Below are 21,545 nucleotides of genomic sequence, written 5' to 3'. Positions count from 1 at the left end.
AACGATAAATATGAACTTGATTAGTTTTTGTATATAATAAAAATAAAAGAATGAAATCCGCATTGCAATTCTTGTTAAGATTTTAATAGAATTACAAAAGTTATAATAATTATATTCTCCTATGTTAATAATATCGCCAACACAATCAAAATGTTCTTTATGAAGTTGACTCACATTTCGCAAAGCAAATTTGCAATGCACAAATGCAGTTTAATTTTAATTAGATTATGTGCAAGAGTGTGTACGTGTTAAATGCTAATTGAAAATTCACCAATTTGTTGCATTTGCATTATTGCAATTGCAGCTGCGTGAAAGTAATACCATTTAGCACAATATTTGTTTTGAGTGCTTCCGCATCACGCGCGCGCAACAGTTGCCCATAAAAAAAAAACACTCAATCGTTGAGTGAAAATTGAGAGCAGTGCATTGAGTAAGTATCTTTCATGGCGTTGCCACTTTCCTTGAAAAATTATTGCTCTTATGACTTATCGATAACGCAGTTGTACAGCGAGTTAACAGAGTTGTATCGAAATATCGTACATCATTTGAATAGATTCTTTTTTAAATACATAATTAGTTAGAAAATATGTCCCAAGCATTTAATTGTAAATTATATATAAAAAGTGTAATAGTTTTATTCTTCCAATGAATTTAAATAATTAAATTAAAGTCTAATTCATGAACACAAAGCTATGAAAATCTCGAAAATAACAGGCTGCTTAAAAGAGCCCGCCTTCTGGTATACAATAAGAAGTGAAACAGGGTGGCAGCTATGGGGTATATTTGGTATATCATCCGCACAGCGTAAAACTCCGCATATCTAAACAATTTTAACACCGATCAATTAAACACTTATTAAAAAATTTTAACAAATTCTTTTATATTTTGTTATAATAATAAATAATTTATAAAAATGATTTTTAATTGGCGGCAATATCCACGATAACAGTAATCGATTATTACAAAAACTGGAGAAAGCATCGATATATCGAATGGGGTTGACGATGTTTTACCACCACTAAGCCCAACATTCATTGGGCGACGCTAAACAACGCAAATGCAGCAGAAAACGAAAATTTCACATTAAACTTGCGCCAAAATATTAAGACAAACACTAAACGTATAACAAATTAAGGAAAACCGCTGCAGCACTGCATGTGCACTGTGCAATAGTAAAAATAGCAATCGAGCGGTTAAAAGAAAGTCAATACGAACACGCAACGCGGCAAAAAGGTAACCGTCCCCCACCCCTTTTGAGGGGGGAAAGGCAAACGTAAAGGAAAAGCAAAGCTATAACGTAAAAAAGGAGGCAAGGCAAGAGTTAAAGAGCAGCTCCGAGTCTCGTTACAAACAATAACAATTACGAGCTGAAAATGTGCAACAACAACAACAAGTGCTAAACTAAGTGGGGTAACAGCAAAACAAAACAAAAACAATTGAAAAATGCAGGTAAGTTTTTTCCATGCTCAAAGCAACTTCTCCACTTGACTAACTGTACAATTTGCAGCAAGTGGACGATCCGCCATCGCTGCCCGTGGGCACCGAGGTGAGCGCCAAATACAAGGGCGCCTTCTGCGAGGCCAAAGTCAGCAAAGTGGTGCGCAACATTAAAGTGAAGGTTGCCTACAAACAAGGTCTCGGCTCTGGGATTGTGTCCGATGATGCCATCAAAGCGGCACCCGGACAACTGCGTGTCGGCACGGTCATCGAGGTGCGGCACCCGGATCGCAAGGAATACGTCGAGGCGACGATTACAAAGATACAGGATTGCTCCCAATACACGGTTGTGTTTGACGATGGCGACATAACAACATTGCGTCGCACAGCGTTGTGCCTGAAGAGTGGCCGGCATTTCAATGAGAGCGAAACACTCGATCAATTGCCGCTCACACATCCCGAACACTTTGGCAATCCGGTGGTGGGCGGCCGACGCGGACGTAGGCGTGGCCAATTGAACGATGGCAGCTCCGATGATGATGACGAAAGCGATGCCAAGGAGGTGGTCAACGAGAAGGAGGAGAACATTGGCAAAGTGGTGTGCGTGGAGACCGAATCGAAGAAGAAGGACAAAGAGAAATGGTTCCCGGCGCTTGTGGTTGCGCCCACAGCGCAGGTGAGCAAACAAGTAAGTATCCGCCGGTGTCCCTCGAATATAATTGCAGAACTGCATTAATAATTCACCCAACCAGGCAACGGTGCGCATACGCGTCAAGGACGAGTATCTGGTGCGTTCGTTCAAGGATGGACGCTACTACACGGTGCCCAAGAAGGAGGCCAACGAGTTCACACGCGAAATGTCCACCAAACAAGATGGTCCGGCCATACAGGCGGCCCTTGAATTTCTCGATAGCAGCGTACTGCCAGCGCATTGGGATCGTGATTCGCTGTTTGGGTTGAGCAATTTGACCAGCGATGATGATGGCGAAATCGATTCAGATTCATCCGATGATGAACCGCATGAGGAGAAGGATTTGTTTGTCGCTCAATTGTACAAATACATGGATGATCGTGGCACACCGTTGAACAAGGTGCCATCAATACAGAGTCGCGATGTGGATCTATATCGTCTCTTTCGGGCGGTGCAAAAACGCGGTGGCTACAATCGTGTCACCGCCAAGAATCAATGGAAGCTGATTGCGGTGCGTTTGGGTTTCACGCCCTGCACCCTGAGCGTCATGAATCTGGTGAAGCAGGCGTACAAGAAATTCCTGCAACCCTACGGCGATTTCCATCGCAAACTCGGCTGCTCCATGCTGATGCCGTCGCGCAACTCGAATCGCAGCAAAGGACGCAGCCTGGTGCGTGCCAATTCGGTGGCATCGCCCAAACCCGCGGATACCTCGAAAATGGAATCGATTAGCAAACTAGCGGTGGCCAATCAAACAGCTGCCGCTTTAGCCAGCAGCAGTTCCTCAACATCAAGTGCAGCAGCTGCCGCGGCTGCATCGACTTCAGCTGCCGCCTCGACGCCAGCACGTGCAGCTTCAACGGCATCACAGTCGGCGGCCGAGGAATCGGAGAACACAAGCGAATCGAGTGTCGTTGTCGAGCCGGTGAAGAAGCAACGCAAAGCATCCGCAGCCAGCAGTGGCAAAGTGAAGAGTCTTGTGGAGAAGTATGAGGAGAAGACCACCGAGAAATCATCAGCAGCAGCAGCGAGCACATCATCAGCAGCTGCCGCAGCAGCCACCTCATCCTCCTCCTCCGCCTCGAATGCCAACAGCAGCAGCAGCAGCGCAACAGCTTCGACTGCATCAACAGCTGCCGCAACAGCCGCAAACACTTCAACAGCAAACGCCACAACAGCAGCAGCAGCAGCCGCCGCTGCTGCAGCCTCGGCAAGCAGCAAGGATGCCGAGGCCGATGTGCCATTGTCCAAGATCAGAGCAGCTGCCGTCACACGCAACAGCATCGATAAGGAGCCCAATGCCGGGGGCAGCAATGCAGCCAGCAAGGCTGCAGCAGAGGCGCAGCGAAGTCGCGATGTTTCGCCAACAGCGGGTGAGTGATCAATGAATTAATGAATTTGTGCAGTCTTAAGTTAAGCTAAGCATGCTGTACTATCTGAGAGATCAATTTCACTGTTTAGGTACGGCAAATGAACAACCATTAGATGTAGAACCTTAGAGACCAAGTCTTAATTGAATTCAACTCAATTCTCTCTTACATTTAAATTCTTAAAAAAAGGAAATGACTGCATGAAGTCTTTTCCCCTTTATACCTCATAGTGTTTGCCTTGATTGACCGACTCAACTATAAACATCATTATCGACTCTGCAAAGCTTTACTCACCGTCTTGCTAGTCATTAGAGTAATTGAAGTGGCGTATAGATTCCAAAAGTACTAAATACTATGTGTCTAGAGGACACTTCCAGTCTTCAGTGATGTTCAAAATGCAATCCCTTTTCAGTGATTCTCAAAAGTGAGATTTAAATTAACTTGTAGCTTCGCAAGTTCCTCTTCAACGATTCTCAAGTTGTTAACCTTATATATGTGGTTTGTAATTTTGGCTGCTCAATTCCAAAGATTAGAAGGAATTGTTATTTGAGATGCTAGCTGGAGAATGTTCACAACGTACATTTTCTAACAGCCTGCTAAGTTTCCAAAAACAAACCGACTGTGTTCCTTAAATGTAATTTATTAAGCGGATGACAGGAGTATTAAAAAGTTTTTTTCTTTTCAACTCAGTCTCTTAAGTTTTATATATTTTGTGGTTGTTTTTTTAATATGATTTGTTGAACCTAGAAGAAATTCAAGTTAAACTGATATGCGAAATGGATAATCTGGTATATTTTGATTATAGTAGTATATCAATATTTCAGTACATTAATTAGGTATATTTTATGAGCAATACCGCACTCTTTTGTTCTTATTGAGTAGCGAGTGTCTCACAGTCGAGAACACTCGATTGTAGCTTTCTTACTTATTTTGGGTTATCTTTAAACCAACTTCAATCTAATGACTTAGAAGTATTTTAAGTTAAACTAAATGGGTATCTTTTTTTTAACAACGTTAAAATTTATTTACAAGAACTCTTAATATCGAATTAATTTTACATTTGTCATTATTTGTTGATCGATTTGCTTGTTTTGTAAACTATAAATCAGTTGACAGTTTCTTAGTTTCAACTCTTTAAATTTACGTTGATAATGCTTCACCTATTTACATATTTTTTGGTCTTTCTGATTCGCCTTGAGAATATTTTCAAGTCAAGTTCAATTATTTTTATAAAAATATTCATTTTTATTTACAAAACTGTTGAAACTAAAATTTCATATTAATTTCACACGTGTAATTGTAATTTCATTTGTTTTTTTTTTCCTTTCTGAATCGTCTTTAAACAAAACTTTAATCTTATAAAAGATTTTAACTTGACTGTAAAGCAATTTAAGTGTAAATTGTTTTTTGAATGATATTCATACATTTATTTACAAAATAGTCGAATCTTAAAGAATTGTTTGTGATGCACATAATTTCAAATTAATTTCACATTTAATTTTAATTTTACTTATGGTTTTCCCTTTTTCTAGTCGTCTAGTTTGAAACCCAAAAAAGTGTAAATTTTCTTATGAAAAATAATCATTTTTTTTTTTACAAAACTGTCGAATCTAAAAAAATAGTTTGTGATGCATATAATTTCACTTTCATAATTATAATTTCACTGACGTTTTCCCTTTTTGAAACGTCTTTAATTTTCTAAAAGTGTAAAGTGTCATATGAAAAATAATCATATTTTTTTTTTACAAAAAAATAGTTTGTGATGCACATAATTTCAAATTAATTTCACATTTGTCGTTAATCGCGTTGTTTGTTTGCTTGCTTAATTGTTAATTGATTAGCTTAGACTAGCTTCACTTTAACCTTGTGATAGGCATTGGCTAGCACACCCCTCAAATTCCAGATGTGCTCAAAGGCCTCCGGCTGCACATTGTAAGCTGAGTCCACGGCCTTGGCCCACAACTCCACCGATTGCGTCTGTCGCTGCTCGGCGCTGATGGGCAAACGCGCTGTCCATAGCGACCAGCCATAGTGTCGGCCATCGGGCAAATCCTCCTGCTCCAGCTCGGCCACATGCCATGTTTTTCCTCCATCGCTTGTCAGATCCACACGCACAATTCGACGTCCACCGCCACTCCAAGCGTAACCGCGAGCCGTGATGAATCCGTCGCCATCGACTTTAACGTGCTCCTCGGGCATGGGACTGCAAATGGCCGAGGTGACGGGCATCGATTGAATGGCCAGCGATTTGCTAAAGTCAACCGTATCCCAATCGGTGCTGGGACTGAAGCCCTTGTAATCATTTTGCTGCCAATGCGAATCGCTCTCGTGATCGGCGACAATGATGCGTGTCAGCCACTTGACGTTGCGTGCCCCGACGGTGCCTGGGACAATGACGCGTATGGGAAAGCCGTGATCCCGGCTCAGTGGCTGGTCGTTCATCTCGTAGGCGAGCAGCACATCGCCGCGTGGATCGAGTGCCTTGGACAGCGGTATGGAGGCGCCATACGGATGCGATGTGGGATCCAAGTCAGCACCCTCGAATATCACATGAAGTTGCTCGTGTGGCTGAACGCCCAACTGACGCAAAACATCGCAAAGACGCGCACCTGACCACTTGGCATTGCCCACGGCGCCAGCGCCCCATGACAGACCTGAAATAGGAGAGATAGATGAGTTCGATTATCGTCTCTTTAGATCGTCTCTTCACTCACCTTTGACCGGCTTCACTTTGGTCATCTCGGAGCGTCGATTGCCACCGCACATAATGGCCGCTGTGACCGAGTGCTTGGGCAGCGCCTTGATCTCCGCAAAGCTCAGCTTCAGCTTCTTCTGCCCTTCGCCCGCCTCCACCTCCAGTTCCAGCTCGTAGTCCTCGGGCTGCAGCGTGGGCACCGGCAAATGATTGCGCACATAGAAATACTCGTTGGGCGTCAGGAATTTCTCCGAGAGCATCGCAATCGGTGGCTCCGCATTGAAGGGCCGCTCACTCGTTGGCTTCAGCAACGCATGACGTTTCGGCTCCTGTGACCAGGGTGAATCATGCTCCACCTCCACAGGCGCGGCTTCCAGCTGCGGCAGATTGCCAATGCGAAAACCCTCGAGGAGTTGCAGCACCTCGAGCGTGTTGTGCTGCTGAAAGATGGCCCAGAAGGGATCGATGGCGCTGCCGGCTGCCATCATAATCTTATCGCCACCCGGATGATTGGGTGCAAACTCGCTCACATCGTAGACACCCAGGCCATAGGTGATCCAGATGCCCGTCTCGGCGGTGTTGTGTTTGCTCACCTCATCGACGCTGTAGACGGGCAAATCGTTGCGCTTCGTTGTGTGCCAAAGACGCGCGGTGGCCTCCTCATCTAAAGCTGGAACTGGAGCAACAGTTGCTGTGCTTGTGGTGATGATGTTGTTGCTACTACGTGGCTTGTCTAGTTCATTGAAGAGCAAGAAACCGGCGCCAATGCCAGCCAAAGTTGCGGCGCCATAAACCAGGCCATTGTAATCCCTTTTGCCCCTCGATTCGTTGCGTTCTCCTTGCTGCTGTTGCTGGGCGAGATTTGTGCTGCTTGTGGTGGCCAGCCAACGTTGGCGTTGCAACAATCGCAGTCTGTTCGCTTGGCTCAGGAGTCGCAGTCGCATGTTGTTTTATTGTTATTATATAAACAGCACTTTGCCACTTTAGAGCTTAATTCTTCTATTTACACTGTTGTTAGCCGCTATCTCCGCTCTCCTCTCTCTCTCTCACTCTCTATCATTATCTGTGTGCGTGTGTGTGAACGAGTGCGCCTCTGTGTGTGTGTTTTCACTATTTGTTTTTTTTTTTTTTGGCAGCGGGCCTGGCCTCCAAATCAAATTTAGTTGCCGATAAGCTAAGCGCTTTAATTTCAATTTCTTTCGTTTTAATCTCTGACTTGTTCTAATCTCTACTTAATGAATAATGCTCGTCGTGACCGGCAACGACAGCGTGTCGTGGGGTCTTCTTCACTCTGCTTGTTTTGTTTTCGCCTTCTCGTTTTGCGTTTCGCTTCTCCACCACAAGCACCTGTTTTGGCGCTGTGTCTATCGATAGTTTGACAGTGTGCAACAATGTATGCGTGTTATCGATTAGCATTTGGCAAAGACAAAAACAAAAATGGCAAAATTTGCGTATTCAATGTATTGAATTTAAAAATGCACTCTTTGTTAATATCTACAAACTTGTATTATTTTTATGCAACTGAACATTTTACAAATTTATTTAACTGATTTCGTTTTGGGTTTTCGTAGGTTTTTTGATAATTAAAAGTAAAACGTAATAAAATGGGGATTTTTGAAGCTGCAAAGCTGTTATTATATTGACTTCATTAATAATAATGAATTGATTTATTTTTACATATGTGTATAAATAATCTAAGATGTACAATTAATAGTTTGCAACTTAAGTTAAATGAAATTAAATTGCTGGTCTTCGATTAATTTGCGAATACCCGCAATATACATTTGCGTATGCGAAAGAGACAGACCGATTATCTGTTCAGTGTTATTAATATGCATTCATCTCTTTCTAACCCGTGCAGCGTCTGCAGCAGCAACAACAACAACGTCGTCCGCAGCGGCGGCAGCGACTGCAGCAGCGACAGCAACAACAACAGCAGCGGCAACAACAACATCAAGCACAACAACAACGACAGCAACAACAACAGGAGCAGCAACAGTATCAACAACAGCTGCAGCGTCGTCAGCAACAGGCGGATCAAGTGCAACGACAACATCCACAACAACAGCAACGGCTGCAGCAGCAACAACAACAACAACAGCACCAACAACTACTTCAGCAGGAGGAACAGCAGCAGCGACAGCAGCAGCAGGTGCATCGACATCGTCGTCGTCGGCATCGTCATCGACGTCGAAGAAGGAGAAACATCAGCAGCGCAAGCAGGTGGAGAAAGGCGACGAGAAACGCGGCAAGCGCAAAAAGGACGAGACGAGTGTTGAGAAAATTGACACGGGCGACTTTATAGTGGGCATCGGTGACAAGTTGAAGGTCAATTACCACGAGAAGAAGTCACCGAGCTCCCATGGCAGCACGTACGAGGCAAAGGTCATCGAGATTAGCGTGCAGCGCGGTGTGCCCATGTATCTGGTGCACTACACCGGCTGGAACAATCGCTACGACGAATGGGTGCCCCGCGAACGCATCGCCGAGAATCTGACCAAGGGATCCAAGCAGAAGACGCGCACCATCAGCACGAGCAGCGCCAACAGCGGCAGCGGCGGCAACAGCGCCCAAGCAGCTGGCTCCTCCTCATCAGCCGCTGCCGGTGGAAACGGCGGTGGTGGTGGCAGCAATGGCAACGGTGGCAATGGCAATGCGACCACAGCGGGCAGCGGATTGCAGCCCAAGGATGGTCCCGGCAAGTCTGCTGGAGGTGCAGCAACAGTTGGTGGATCATCCGAGCAACAACAGCAGCAGCCACCTGGTGGCGGCTCGCTGCAGAGTCTAGGCAAGACACCGGCATCGACGCCAGCCACGCCCACGTTGACGAGCAGCAAACGGGGTCGCGGACGCAGCGATTCAATGCCGCCGCGCTCAACGACACCCTCATCGGTGGCCTCCAATTCGAGTCGCACCAAATCCCCAGCAGCAGCCGCATCGCAGTCGCAGCTCAAGCAGAAACGTGCCACACGCACATTGCCGCATGCCACAAGCAGCAGCAGCAATCAGCATCAGCCGCGTCGCATCTCAGCCTCGGCTTCGGTCTCAGCGAATGTGTCGGATGCATCGATGCCCAGCGACACGGACACCGATTCCGATGAGCCAGTGCGTCGCCCAAAGCGTCTCAATGCCAAGGAGCAACAGCAACTGCAGCAACAGCAGAGCTTTGCCAGCAAGTCTGCGAAGGCAACAGCCGCAATGGCCAAGAAGGTTGCATCGGCGCGCTTGGCCCACAACAGCGGCAGCGATGACAGCGAGGATGAGGATGACGAAATGCCGCCAAGTAAGCAGCAGGCGCAGTCCACGGCACAGCAACCCTCAACGCCCGTGCAGCGACAACGCGCCGGCAATCGTGCGCTGAGCAGCGGCAGTGCAGCAACCACAACAGCAGCAGCAGCAACCACAGCTGGCGCATCAACTGCTGCTGCAGCGAGCAAAGGACGCGACTATGATCTCAGCGAGATACGCTCGGAGCTGAAAGGTTTCCAGCCACAACTTTTGGATCGCAAGGATTCTGCCATCAAGAGCGAACCAGGCGATGCAAACACAACAGCAACATCAGCGACAGCAACGGTTGCTGCTGGCAAACAAGAGCCCAAGACGGGCAGCTCCACTGAGCAGTCCTCAGAAACAGATTCGTACCTCGACGAAGATTCGCAATCATCCGAGAAGGTTGACTATCGCATCAAGACGAAGTCGAGTCTGGAGAAGACCAAACTGGAGCCAAGCGAGACAATCATCAAGAAGGAGCAAGCCGAACAGCTGCCAATCAAGCATGAGACATCAACGGGCGAAAGCAAACCGAGCGCCTTCAAAACGGAGCCCAAGGAGGAGCCACAAACGAAACCCTTCCACAGTGGTGCGGACATCAAGCCAACGACAGCGTCGACGAGCAGCTCACTGCTGATTGCTCCCGCTCGCTTCACGGCCAGCGGCAGCAAATGCACCTCGGTGATTGTGGAGAAGCCGCTGCGCAAAACCGAAGCAGCTGGCGGAGGAGCAACAACAACATCAACAGCAGCAGCGGGGGCAACTGGCAGCTCGATTTCGATCTTCAAGAAGATGGAGCTGCTGAAGAAGGGCAGCCCGCTGGCAACGCAATTGGAATCACCCGCCGTGTGCTCACCCTCCAGCTCCAGTTCATCGTCGAGCTCCTTCTGCTCGAGCAGCAACAGCTCGGCGATCACGACAGTCAGCGTGAGCAGCTCCTCAGCTACCCGATCGTTGCCTGACATGAGCAAACTGGAGATTAGCAGCGGCATCACGGCCACAACATCAGCTGCGGCGGGCAAGGAGTCCAAATATAGCAGCGGCAACAGTGGCGCCAACAGCAGCAGCAGCAACATCAACGTCGGCAGCAGCAACATTGCCAGCGGCATCAAATTGCTGTCGTCGGATGTGTACGAGTTCAAGGACACGGAACCCTTTGAGTTCGAGAAACGCATCTCGCCCATGACATCGATGGTTGTCGGTGGTGGCAGCAGCGGTGGCGTCGCTGCCTCGGTGATTGCCGGCGCAACGCCAACAAGCAGCGGCAGCAGCAATGTTGCCGGCAACTTTGATACGCAACGCAAGCACAACTTGAAGCTGAGTGCAATGATGCAGAGCATGGCTGATGTGACGACAACAACAACCACAACGGGTGCAGCAGCAGCCACAACAGCGACAGCAATAACAGCAACATCAACTGTGGCTGTTGCTGGTGCTGCCTCAGGTTTTGTGGCAACGCCGTGCAAGCTCAAGAAACGCGGTTCGCCGCTTAAGGAAGCCACGTTGACGGCACCCGACAACAAGCCAAAGATGCCCAAGCTCGAACAGCAACAACAGCAGCAACCAGCAACGGCAACCACAAGTGGCAGCAGCGTGAAAGCAACGCCTGCAAAGGTGGCACCAACAACAGCGACAGCAGCAACAGTTGGCGTCACACAACTGACACCAGGACATGCGACGCCCTTCGATGTGCTGCGCAAATCGCCGAGCTTCAATCTAAATATCACCGCACTCAACGAGGAGTTGGCACAAACTGTGCAGGAGACAACGCGCGTTCTCACCGATGCACTGCAGCCACCGACGACGCCAGCAACACCGCCAGCGAATGCTGCCACAGTAGGAGCAACAATTGCTGCTACACCAACAGCTGGCGTGGTTGCTGTCTCGCCCAAGTTAAGCACACCACCGCAAGCAATGGGCGTGGCCAAGGCAACGCAACAGCAGCAACAGCAATCGATTGTTGGCAGTCCCTTCATGGAGACACGCAACGTGTTTGAGCTGAGCACCTCGAACGAGGGCAGCGGCTACAGTTCCGGTGAATCGAACAAGGACAACAAACTGGAGAAGCTGGAGAATGTGAAAATCTTGCTCGCCGGCACTGCGGGTCCCTTCGATCTCGATGCGGTAAAGTATGAGCAGAAACCAAGTTCGATAGCGGATAAGGTGCTCAAGGCCATTAGCCAGAAGAAGGAGGAGGTCGAGCAGAGCAAGAGCAAGAGTCAGGCGGACACCAGCAGCAGCAGCAACGCAGCAGAGAAAGAAACAGAGCCAGCAACACAACAACAGCCGCAGCAGCCGCAACCATCGCCACAAACATTGCCGCAAGCCGCCAACTTGAAGCAACTTGAGCTGAGCAGCTTGCTGAATCTGCAACTGATTAGCGAACCCCTCAAAATCCTGACGCCAGGTGTGTTGAGTGATCTCAATCATCGCACCAGCAGCAGCAACAGCCCCGAGACCAAGTCCATATTGGACGCCTCGCTGACGGCGAAGAACAGCGAACTCACCGAGACCATCCAGAAGCTCGAGTGCGCCATACAGCAGCGAAAAACACCCGTCGCCGGTCAATCGTTGGCCTCCTCAACAGCGGGCACTCCGCCGGTGACGGCGACGGCGCCGCAAAGTTTCTCCGACGAGTCGATGGACAGCACCGATTCGGAGCAACGGCTGGTGATCGAGGATGTGATGGTCGAGGAGCCGAGCATTATCAGTGACCTGAAGAGTCCCATGTCCACCGCCTCCGACAGTCTGTCGGGCAGTGCGCCCGTCAAACTCGAGGCCACCGGCAGCAGCAAACAGCAGTTGAGCGGCGTTGCAGCACCGATTGCACTGAAGCCAATGCCGCGTCTGCTTTCGCGGACGCCAACAGCCGGAGGAGCTGCAGCAGCAGCAGCTGCAACACCGCCTGGCACAATCTCACCGATCATGCCCATCTATGTGCCCATTGTGCTCCCCGAAATACCCGCCTCCGTGGTCGTTGCCCTGCGTCACAGTCCAAGCGCAGCCGGCGGCAGCAGCAGCGGAATTAGCAGTCCAGCATCGCCTAAGACGGAGCCAACGAAAGTGCCGCCATCACCTTTGGCTGTTGCTGATGTGGATGCGACGGCAGCCAGCAGCACAGCGCAGCAGCAACTGTTGCTGAAACCTTGCCCCGCACAGCTCAGTCCCATGCAACAAATGGATGCGAGTGTTGTGGCAGCTGGCGCAGAGCTGGCTAAAGGCAACTCGCTCTTCTCAACAACAACGTCGTCAGCGGCAGTTGCCTCGTCACCGTTGCCGCGTCCATTTGTCCTCCAACCCGTGAAGGAGAAGGACATGCCCATGCATGTTTCTCCCGCTGCCAGCAGTCCGTTGATCAGCGATCCCAGCCACAACGAGGCGGCCATCAATCTGCTGTGCGAGGAGACAATTCCCGGCAGCCCGGCGCCCAACTACAGCACCAAGGACGAACCGATTGTTGCCTCCATCAGCAGTAGCAATGTTATTGCCGCTGCTATACCAACAACACCAGCTGCTGCCGTTGCTGTCAGTTCAGCCAGCTCAGTGCTCTCCATATCGGGCATCACTCCATTGACGCCGGAGCCAGCGCCGCGTTCACCACGCGCCACGCATGTGCAGCCAACGATTTCGGCTGCTGTTGCAACCGCTGCTCCGGCAGCAACCACTGCAGCAGCAACCACAGGAGCAGCAACAGCAGCCGCAAGTGCGCCGTCGCCGTCACGCAGCTCACCGGAATCGCCAGCGAGTCAGGATGACAGCAGCGAGGAGACCGGCAGCAGCAGCATGCTAAGCGCAGCCAAGAAATATGCCGAGAGCGTATTGGAGAGCAACACATCGCTGGCTGGCCGACGCAAGCGACCGCGCACCAAGGCTTCCGATGCGAATGCGTCGAATGCAACAGCCACCGCCTCCTCCTCCTCCGCGGCTGCTGGACAGTTGAGCAGCTCCGAGATGCAGAAGAGACGTCGACAGCATTTGAGCAACATGCGCAAAACAACAGCCACAACGGGTGAGTTTGCAAGTCTCCATAGAAGTAGATTCCTTTTAAGATGCATTATAGAGAAGTTTCACTGTTGTTGCTAAAACTGCAGTGGAAATTGTTCTATACAAATGTTTGACACTTCTCTAAGGAAAGAATTTTTAATATCCTACAAATATAATCTTCATTTTATATTACTTCAAACTGTGAAACTTCTCTATACAATCTCATCTCAAGCTCATTGCAATATGGAATTGTATTCTTTATTACACTAAAAATTAATGATAATATTTGTGAAATTTCATTTATACGGATAACAACTTCTCTCAAAAAGAGATTTTAGTCTTACATTCAGTATTTAATTAGTTTTCAAATACGAAACTTCTTTTTAGTTTCCATGTAGAACGAATATCTTAGGAAGTATAGAAATTGCTAACTTCTAACTTCTCTTTTAAGTATATAATTTTTGATTCTGCATTCATTTGCCAAAAAATATACAATCCAATATATCTTATTTTCAACTTTTATACTTAAAAGTTTAAGTTGGAATTGATTCAAATTTGGTTATAAAAAACGAAATAAAAATGTCAATAGTTTTAGGTAAATTTGTATTAGTTAGAGATTATTATCCATTAGCTTCCAAATATGAAATTCTTCTAAGTTAGTTTCCACATTTTAATAAGATATTATGTAGAAATCATCCTTTTTTATAAAGTGTCGAATTTGCCAAGTTCTAACTTCTCTACAGCGAAAGTAATTTTCGATTCCACATTGATTTGGCAAAAAAAACTTTAAAATTCAAGTATTTTCTTCAACATATTTTTTGCTGATAGTTTTAGTTTGAATAAAATTCCAGTATTGTAATTAAACAATTTGAAATTTGAATTGTTTTAAGAGAATTTGTTTCGAGTTTATGAAGTTTTCTAAAAATATATAAAAAAAAAAAAGAATTCATAGCAAATCCAATAATAGCTTATAATTTAGATTCATCATATTGGTATTCCATATCAATATCCATATGATTAATATCAAAGTAGTTTCTATTTTATTCAAGAATTGTTTTCTGAATTTAATTCAACATTACACCTATTCAGAAATACTACCAGAACACTTCTTTGCATTCCCCTCTACGATTTGTGCAAATTAAGCCCATATATGGGAATGCCATAAAATTTCCATATGAACCCATAAAAGTTCCATAAAGTTCGCATGTGAATTAATCATAATTAATGATAAATTTTTGTATAATTTGCTCGCAGCTGGTTCGGATACAGATGATAATTCGGATAACGTTGTGACGACACAACGACAGAGCGGACGTCAACAACTGTTGCCGCAAGCACAGCAACAGCAACTGCAACAGCAGCAGCAACAACAACAGCAGCAACAACAGCAGCAACAACTGCAACAGCAACAACAACAACTGCAACAGCAGCAACAAGTTGTGGTCACTGCCTCCGGAGTTCGTCCCTGTCCCTACAACTTCCTCGTCGAGTTGGGTAAGTATAAAGATAGAAAATTGCAAAATGAAACTCTACTAAACTGTCACTTTATTGTTGCAGATCCATCGCTTAGCGCTGAGCAGTGCATATTGATATTGCGTAAGCAGATTCAGGATTTGCGCAAGGCTTACAATTCGATCAAGGGCGAGTTGGCGGTGATCGATCGACGGCGCAAGAAGTTGCGAAGACGCGAACGCGAAAAGAAGCAGCATCAACAGCTGCAGGGCGGGCAACAGGGCAAAGTGTGCACCTGAGGGCAGCATCAACAGCTGGAGGCGGAGGCAGAGGAGGACGAGCAGCAACAGGAGGCGCCAAGATTTCGATTACGTTTTCAAGTTCCCAAAACGCAATATCTACATCATATATAATCAACATGTACATAATATCAATATGTACACGATTCAAATGATAGCAGATCGTTGTTAATTTAGACATTTAAGTCGTTTCTATTCGATAACCATATTTACCTTTTCTTTTTTTTTTGTGTGTTTCTAATGTGAGAATAAGTGTAGGACTTAGTGTGGCCTACGAAATTGCAGTAATAAAAATACGAGTACACAATTACCAGAAACACTTTAATTGGAATTACTTTTGCACATAGTGGATGGAGTGTAGATTTTATTAAGAGACAGAGTAACCGCCTTCGAGATTGATGTGATGGCCATTGACAAAGCTGGATTTCTCGCTCAACAGATAGCCAATGGCATCGGTCACTTCGTGCACCTCACAGAAACGATTCAACGGTATGTGGGCCAACAGTGGACCGCTCTTCGATGGCTCCGACCAATTGTCGCGTCCCATGCGCGTCAGCACAACGGTGGGATTAACGGAATTCACACGAATGCGTCGTGGACCCAACTCCAAGGCCAGCGACTTGGTGAGCGAGTCCACGGCCGCCTTGGTGGCACTGTAAGCCGTGTGGCCGGCAAAGCTCCGAGATGCGGCTATCGAGGAGACGTTAACAATGGTGCTGCCATCGCGCAGTTTGGGCAACAACGCTTGGGTGACACTGAACACGGCCTTGATGTTGACATCAAAGTGACTGCAAGGATAGAGGAAATAAGTAAATGTTATAATATTACAGTACAGTGAATATCGACTAACGAATAACGATAACATTTCGGATAACATTGTTTAAGTTGTATTGTCTAATAGTCAAAAGATTAAAGCTAGTTCAAAGATAAAACAAAAACAAGCAAGAAAGCTACAGTTGAGTGTGTTAGACTGCGAGATACCCGCTACAAAATTCGAATAAAAGCAAAACAGTGCGGTAATATTCTTAATATATACCGAATTAATATACTACAAAAATACTAAAAATATATGATAGGCTATAATTGGTATATTGATATGCACAATATACCAGATTGTCAGCCAAAGCTAATAAGACTAAGTAAGTTGGTGTTTTTCCCCATACAAAAAGAATTTGTTGAATAACTTCTACACTTTTTATCTGATCGCAAATTTTGTGGAATCATAAAGACCTTTAGATATTATTGTGGGGCCGGAGATGCCTCCTTCTCTCTGTTACATACATTTCCTGCAGGCACAATGTTATAATACCCTTCTAGGCTATGTGCAGTGAGTATAAAAAGTGCATTTAAATATGAGAAATTAAAATCCGAACAAAACTATTTTATACTAATTGATTCAAATCAACTGCAAGTGTCTCAATAATGTGGAAGCAACATTTTTCATTAAACCGGTTATAGTTTCTTTTATGTTGTATATATAGAAATTCTAGCCAACTTTATCGTCGTATTATTTGCACACTTACGTATCGAAATCAGCTTCGCTCAGCTGCTCGAAAGGTTTAATGATGGCCACACCGGCATTGTTGACCAATCCATCCAGCTGAGGCACCTGCTTCGATGACAACACCTTGTGGACATTCTCCCAATCGGACAGATCGAGCAGCAGCGGCTTAATGTGCTCCTTATCGAAGGCAACCAGCTCCTGCAGCTGCTGTTCGTTGCGTGCCACGGCGATCACAGTGGCGCCCACTTTGGCCAATTGCTGAACTAAAGCCTGACCAATGCCAGCACCGGCTCCGGTTACCAATATCACTTTATTGCTCAGATCGGCCCACATTATTATTATTAATGTATTGAACAGCAGCGGAAACTTTTCACAATTGAATCGTCTTAGAAGAAAGCAGTGGCAAGTGAACTGCGTCTATTGGCTGTGTGTTTACCATCGCATCTTATCATCATCGGACCTGATCCACAGTGAGCTTTCGTTTTGGATTAAGCTTTATCTCTAGGCTTCGCTCTCTCTCTCTCTCTCTCTCACTTTTTCGCTCATCTGTTGTATTGACAGTAGGGCATTCAATGTCACGTCAATTAGAATTGTGCTCTCCCATTCGCTTTGCTGATAAGAAGCTGCTCTCTCCACACTTGCTCGCGATCCGCATTCCGATAATCTATAGCGGCTATCAGCAAAACATAAATTTCATTATTAGCTCGGTCATGCAAACTTAGGCCAGATTTTTAGCTCTAAATATAACCTGTTTGTATTCAATAAAATACATGTAAATTCGTAGCTCTCTAGAAATTGTAGTTCATCTATAAATATACATTTAAATAGAGCATTCGTGAGTGCTTTTTAAATTAAGATTTACTAAGGTCAATTAAGCAAAAGCTCAAAGTGTAATATTATTTTTAGTATTTTCCACAAAAATACTAATGATAGCTGAACAAACAAGTTCGTTTTATATATATAAATATATTTTTATTGTAACTCTTCAATTTCAGTCCTCAGAATTAATAGCTTCGTTTTAATTTTGTCTTAATTAAAATAAGTCACTTCTTTCATGAAGTATTTATATCATATTAAAAATATATATTTTCATATGTATTAATACAAATAATAATAAAAAGCTTTTTATTTAGCCACTAAAAGACAAGCAAGCACGTCCACTCCACCAGAGGTAGTAGCAAGTTGCCATGCAAAAGTCACTAGCTTACGAATCACATACGTTCCACAATTCATGCAGAGTGGAAAAAATAAATTTTCGAAATATTCTACCAGGCCACCAGAGGTAAGTAGCAAGTTACCATGTAGAAAGTCATTAACAGCAGAAAGCAGAGAAACTAAAAAGCATTTGCTTGGGATCCACACACGATCCACAAGGCAAGTAAGGAAAGTAAAATTGGCCTGTAAAAAATACATATTCGAAATATTCTACCAGGCCAGCAGAAGTACGTAGTAAGTTGCCATACAGAAAGTCACTTGCTTACGATCCACATATGTTCCACAATGTGGAACTGTGAGAGCTAAGCTCTCAGCAATTGTTATCCTGTTTGCAATTGCTGTTGTTGTTATTATTGCTTTTGTTGTAGTTGTTGTTGTTGTTGTAATTATTGCATTGGTTGTACTCTTTGTTGTTGTTGTTGTTGTTGTTGGGCCCTCGATGTCGCTAAGAACTACGAAAAAGTGTCAGCCAGCAGGTGAAATACCAGGCGAACATAAATCAGTAGCAAGCGGAAAAGCTAAAAATCAATTGCATGTGGAGTGGCGCCATCTATGTAGCGTCGTCATTATGACAATTTCAATTAGTGCCCCTCAAAGTATGCACCACAAAATTATTTGGCTGCACATTGCTTAATTATACACCAATGATAAAAATGATTCTAGTTCGGCCATATTCTTGCGCATTTTGATGGGACTGGTTGCATTCGATTCGTAGTAGCGAAATCTACTAATTGACTTCAATAAAATATAGGATCATCTAAAAATCCAGATTCGGGGCAACGACAAAAACAAGATATGGCAGAGATACACTATTTGTATACACTATTTTCTAAAAAGCAAAAAATCCTTGTAATTTGGCTGTTTGCAGAATAATTGTCCATTATCTCAGTCAGTTTATATATGTAGATGAGAACCATCAGACGAGTTATTTAAATAGACGAGACGCGACTTATTTTCTAGTTTTAGCTATTTTTCTATACTTACCATACTTACCTTGAAAACATTTAATGCGAATTTTTAACGGTTATCCTTAAAACCTTTGACTGTCAATCGATATGCCTGGTTACCCCGATTCTTGAAAGGTATGTCTTTGTCAGATACTTAAGGATTTGTCAAGAATAACTGTGTTTTATATTATCGATTTTTAAATTACCAATTTAATTGAATTTTTGTTTTGCAACCAAAAGTTTAAATGGTTTCCCTAATCCTAGGGCTGTTTGGTAGCAATTTGCAAAAATTGTGTGAGCGGACAGCTTGAGCATCGAAAGTTTTGCACCGAATTAAACTAATTGCTTGCACAACAAGTCAATTAAGCAATTATCCAATAGGTTCTTACTATAAAAAGTAACAGCAACATGAGCAGAGCATAAGTTCAGTTTTGAATATGACAAAATTATTTTGGTTTCTACGCCGCGATCAGCCATTGGAGCTGTACTTTTACGCAGTGCCCCAACTCTGTCTGAGAACAATGGGATACTGGCCGAGTCCCAAGACACCAATGAAGAGGCCATGGAGGGCGTACATAAACTTTATGGTGTTGGGTATTGGCGTTATGACCGAGCTACATGCTGGCGCCATGTTTGCGCGCTCCAATCAACTCTCATTGGCCATAGAGACCTTTTGTCCGGCCTACACATCGTTTGTGACGCTGCTGAAAATGTTTCTTATGCTGAACTATCGACATGATCTTCACTATGTGGTCGATCAGCAGCGAGAACTGCTTTTCGGCCATGAGATTGCTGCTGAAACACATGAGATTATACGAAAGAATTCTTTGATGGCGACTCGCTTCAATTTCTGGCCATTTTCCGCTGGCTTCAGCACCAGCAGCATGTACAATCTGAAGCCGTTGCTCTTGGCCTTGGTGCTCCATCTGCAGCGACGCAACGATGAGATTGTCTGGGGCTTACCCTTCAATCACACGTGAGTTGAGTGACTGTTGAATGCATGACACTATATAATCCCTCTTTGTTGCAGCATGCCCAGCTTTTTGCTCAGCTGGCCTTATTTGCCGGCCATGTTCATCTTCTCGGCGTACACGGGCTACATAACCATCTTCATGTTTGGCGGCTGTGATGCCTTCTACTTTGAGTTCTGTGTGCATATTGGCACACTCTTCAAATCCTTGCAGGTGGACACACGTGCTCTGTTCCAGCCCTACGAGGGTGAGGTTTCTTATGCTCTTGCTACTGTCTTCTGGTTTCCCAACATGCTGGTGAACTTTCCGGCTTCTTCATGGATTTAAAACTACCTCAGGGAAACACTCCGGCTTAAAGTCGTCGTGACTCCTGTATTTCCTGATATCCAATCTTTCCATTTTCCAGAGTTCCTGACTATTTGACTTTATTGCTTAACTGCCTGTCTTTATGACTTTCTAAATTTATAGCTTCTTAACTGCTTATTTGGTAACTCTCTCTATCTATCTTCTTGACTTTTTGTCAACTTGCCTTCCTGACATTCTGTCCTTCTGATCTTCTAACTTTCTAATCACCTGTTTCCCTGATTTTCTGTATGCTTGACATCTTGGCTATTGAACGCACTTTCCTTATTTCCTAATGACGTCTATGTCCTTTTTTCCTGTCTTTGGGCTCCCCAATTACTGGCTTCCTCACATCACAAGTTCCTCACTTACTGATTTCCTATGTTTTTAACTCCCTGGGTTTGAAACAATATGTCATCCTGACTTTATGATTTACTGTCTTCCTGACTTCCTTATTCACTGTCTTCCTGACTTCTTTAAGCTCGTTTCTCTATCATCTGTTTTCCTGAAACTTCAATATCCCGATGTCCTGATTCTCTAACTTCGTTTATTCCCAATTTTCTCATTTGCAGGCTACTTCCTTACTCTCTCCTGGCTTTTTGACTCTCTGACTTCATCATGTTCTTACTTTCTGTTATCCTAACTCACTAATGACGTGACTGCCTTTCTCTACAATAGATCTCTTGCAAATAGATGGAGTGCACGCTGCACGCTTTGAGGCTGCTTTGGTGGAACTGATCAAGCGACAGAATCGCATCATCGATTTGACTCACTTCTTTGGCGAACGCTACTGGATCATCACGCTGCTGCACTTTGTCTCCGCCAGCATGGTGATTGCGGTCAGCATCTTCAATCTGATGACCGTCGGTGGCAATGGTTTCGGCACTCTGCTCTACGTGAGCTACACGATTGCAGCGCTCAGCCAACTACTCATCTATTGCTATGGCGGAACGCTGGTGGCCGAGAGCGTAAGTTGTTGCAGTCAATGCTTGTGAGCTTGCTTTTCCCTCTCCTTTGTGTTTTTTTTAGAGCATGGAACTGGCTGTGGTTATGGGCAGCTGTCCCTGGCATCGATGTCTGCCCCGACATCGTCGTTATGTGCACATGTTTATACTGCGATCGCAACGTGCGCTCTCAATGTCCGTGCCCTTCTTTTCGCCCTCTTTGGTCACCTTTGGCGCAGTTTGTTTCGAAACAAATTCATTTGCAAATTCGTTTTTAATGTCACGCTTTTTGTTTTCTAGATACTACAGACATCTGGTTCTATTATTGCGCTGGCCAAGTCCTTTCAATGAATATCTTCATTTCAATTATTGTCAAATAAATAAAGAGACTAAAGTAAATTAAGTAGTCTATACCATTAAGTCA

General features: G+C 45.2%; 4 protein-coding genes across 4 annotated transcripts; 2 read left to right on the top strand and 2 right to left on the bottom strand.

Moving 5' to 3' along the window:
* Positions 1–1,021: 1,021 nt before the first annotated feature.
* Positions 1,022–15,655, top strand: LOC117578166 (pneumococcal serine-rich repeat protein). Its single transcript, XM_052008423.1, has 6 exons — positions 1,022–1,449; positions 1,508–2,125; positions 2,190–3,501; positions 8,055–13,472; positions 14,702–14,941; positions 15,005–15,655. Exons 1-6 carry the CDS (start codon positions 1,444–1,446, stop codon positions 15,196–15,198), a joined length of 7,788 nt encoding a protein of 2,595 aa, XP_051864383.1. The 5' UTR covers positions 1,022–1,443; the 3' UTR covers positions 15,199–15,655.
* LOC117578163 (sulfite oxidase, mitochondrial) lies at positions 5,140–7,521 on the bottom strand. The gene is made up of 2 exons (XM_034263439.2): positions 6,213–7,521; positions 5,140–6,152 (listed from the first exon to the last, which is right to left on the bottom strand). The coding sequence occupies exons 1-2, from the start codon at positions 7,135–7,137 to the stop codon at positions 5,341–5,343; spliced, it is 1,737 nt and encodes a 578-aa protein (XP_034119330.1). The 5' UTR covers positions 7,138–7,521; the 3' UTR covers positions 5,140–5,340.
* On the bottom strand, positions 15,413–17,142 carry LOC117578165 (L-xylulose reductase). The gene is made up of 2 exons (XM_034263443.2): positions 16,722–17,142; positions 15,413–15,986 (listed from the first exon to the last, which is right to left on the bottom strand). The coding sequence occupies exons 1-2, from the start codon at positions 17,033–17,035 to the stop codon at positions 15,566–15,568; spliced, it is 735 nt and encodes a 244-aa protein (XP_034119334.1). The 5' UTR covers positions 17,036–17,142; the 3' UTR covers positions 15,413–15,565.
* A 2,159-nt stretch (positions 17,143–19,301) lies between these two features.
* LOC117573903 (odorant receptor 10a) lies at positions 19,302–21,535 on the top strand. Its single transcript, XM_052003279.1, is given in 4 exon segments — positions 19,302–20,082; positions 20,856–21,145; positions 21,207–21,359; positions 21,422–21,535. Coding segments are annotated over 4 exon segments (1,275 nt in total). The 3' UTR covers positions 21,473–21,535.
* Positions 21,536–21,545: the final 10 nt, after the last annotated feature.

This window comes from Drosophila albomicans, chromosome X, assembly GCF_009650485.2.
Source record: "Drosophila albomicans strain 15112-1751.03 chromosome X, ASM965048v2, whole genome shotgun sequence".
Taxonomy (NCBI): domain Eukaryota; kingdom Metazoa; phylum Arthropoda; class Insecta; order Diptera; family Drosophilidae; genus Drosophila; species Drosophila albomicans.
The sequence above is the reverse complement of the archived record's forward strand: the minus strand, read 5'-3'. Positions and strand labels throughout refer to the sequence as shown.

Bases quoted from the DNA above. Each gene is read 5' to 3' on its own strand.
- LOC117578166 (XM_052008423.1), top strand. The intron at 2,126-2,189 runs GTAAGTATCCGC...TCACCCAACCAG, and splicing joins CAGCGCAGGTGAGCAAACAA to GCAACGGTGCGCATACGCGT. The intron at 13,473-14,701 runs GTGAGTTTGCAA...ATTTGCTCGCAG, and splicing joins CAAAACAACAGCCACAACGG to CTGGTTCGGATACAGATGAT.
- LOC117578163 (XM_034263439.2), bottom strand. From the start codon at position 7,137: ATGCGACTGCGACTCCTGAGCCAAGCGAACAGACTGCGATTGTTGCAA. The intron at 6,153-6,212 runs GTGAGTGAAGAG...CTCCTATTTCAG, and splicing joins CAAAGTGAAGCCGGTCAAAG to GTCTGTCATGGGGCGCTGGC.
- LOC117578165 (XM_034263443.2), bottom strand. From the start codon at position 17,035: ATGTGGGCCGATCTGAGCAATAAAGTGATATTGGTAACCGGAGCCGGT. The intron at 15,987-16,721 runs GTAAGTGTGCAA...CTATCCTTGCAG, and splicing joins AGCGAAGCTGATTTCGATAC to TCACTTTGATGTCAACATCA.